Here is a 1486-nt window from a genome sequence, read left to right on the forward strand (position 1 = left end):
TTATCTGCACAGCACATAGAAGTATTGAAAAATACCATTTGCATGGCGTGAAAGGTTTTGTTCAGTCTGCTGCTGGTTGTGTTTGTTCATGAAAGGAACCCCATAGGTATAAAGTTCCTACTCCCCGCTCTCTTGTATTGTGCAGGGGCACCTCATACAATAGGCCAGTGATGGCAAACCTATGGCACACGTGCCAGAGGTTGGCACTCAGAGCCCTCTCTGTGGGCACATGTGCCGTCACCCCAACACAGAGTTTGCCAGAGTTTGTTACTAGAAAGCCAGAGGGACATGGCACTTTGCAATTAATAAGTGGGTTTTGGGTTGCAGTTTTGGCACTCAGCCTCTAAAAGGTTCACCATCACTGCAGTAGACCATTATGAGTTTGGAAGAAGGATAGGTATGTGTTCACTTCCGGAATCTTCTTGAGCCTGCTCCTCTGCTATTGATCAAGAAGCATAGGGGAAAAAAGTAGGGAGGAATGTTCAGTCACATAATCCCACATTAGAAAGCTAGGAGTTGGAATTTGTAGAAAGAACAACTGTAAATATGAGTGGGATATAGGGTTGGAAGATGACTGTTTCCTGGAAGTCATCTTCAGAAGGCGACAGTGTGTTGAGATTGACATTGGATTAAATTGACTTCTTATATGGTGAAAGATAACTTTTTGGAGAGATGCACCCAAGTAGGTTCAACATGTTTGAGACGTGATTTAATTGTGATTAATTTTGAATGAAAGGAACTTGGCATGTGTGACAGATTTCAAAAACTGATTTTAAAAAAATGATTACTGATATTTACCCAGAATGGTTAAAATGTTGTGTATTCTTCTCATGGAATTTTGTGTCACACTTCTATGTTACTGAAACAGTTAATTGGTAAATTTAGTATTTACAACTGTTTTACTACGTTTTTGTTAGTTCTAATTTCCTGTCTTTTTTTATTTGACCTAAATTTCAGCGTAACACCTCTACTGCCAAGTATATTTCATCAACCAACAAGGACTCTCATACAATTTAGCTTGCGGAAAGGAAAAAGGAAGACAGTAAAAGCTGTGGTTGACAGATTTCTCCGATTGCACTGCGGCCTTTGGCTAAGGAGAAGGGTAACAAAAATTTCTTTACTGAATGCTGGATTGTATTAGCTGCAGTATAATGCAGTATGTGGGAGTGCCAAACTTGTAACAAAGTACAAAAAGAAAAACATGGAGGACAAACTTGAATATATACAAGTGTTTATATGGTAGATTACATATTATGTGCCTAGTGACTAGTCACCTGTGTTTTGAGAATTAAACAGGCTTGTTTGGTTTTTTGACAGGCCGGCTACAAGAAGAAACTGTGGAAAAAGAATGCCAGGCGGAGAAAGCGCTTGAGGGAACATGTGTTCTGCAATAAAACACAGTCTAAGCTCCTTGACAAAATGACCACTTCCTTCTGGAAGAGAAGAAACTGGTATGTCAACGATCCCTATCAGAAATACCATGACC

The 1486-nt window shown here is 39.7% G+C and overlaps 1 protein-coding gene across 1 annotated transcript; it reads left to right on the plus strand.

Annotated features, from left to right (window-relative positions):
- Positions 1 to 838: 838 nt before the first annotated feature.
- MRPL35 (mitochondrial ribosomal protein L35) lies at positions 839 to 1482 on the plus strand (the record flags this gene model as incomplete). The annotated part of the gene is made up of 2 exons (XM_042444709.1): positions 839 to 1102; positions 1318 to 1482. Coding segments are annotated over exons 1-2 (414 nt in total), but the record flags the coding sequence as incomplete, so codon positions are not given.
- Between the last annotated feature and the right edge of the window lie 4 nt (positions 1483 to 1486).

Source organism: Sceloporus undulatus, unplaced genomic scaffold (assembly GCF_019175285.1).
Source record: "Sceloporus undulatus isolate JIND9_A2432 ecotype Alabama unplaced genomic scaffold, SceUnd_v1.1 scaffold_25311, whole genome shotgun sequence".
Taxonomy (NCBI): Eukaryota; Metazoa; Chordata; class Lepidosauria; order Squamata; family Phrynosomatidae; genus Sceloporus; species Sceloporus undulatus.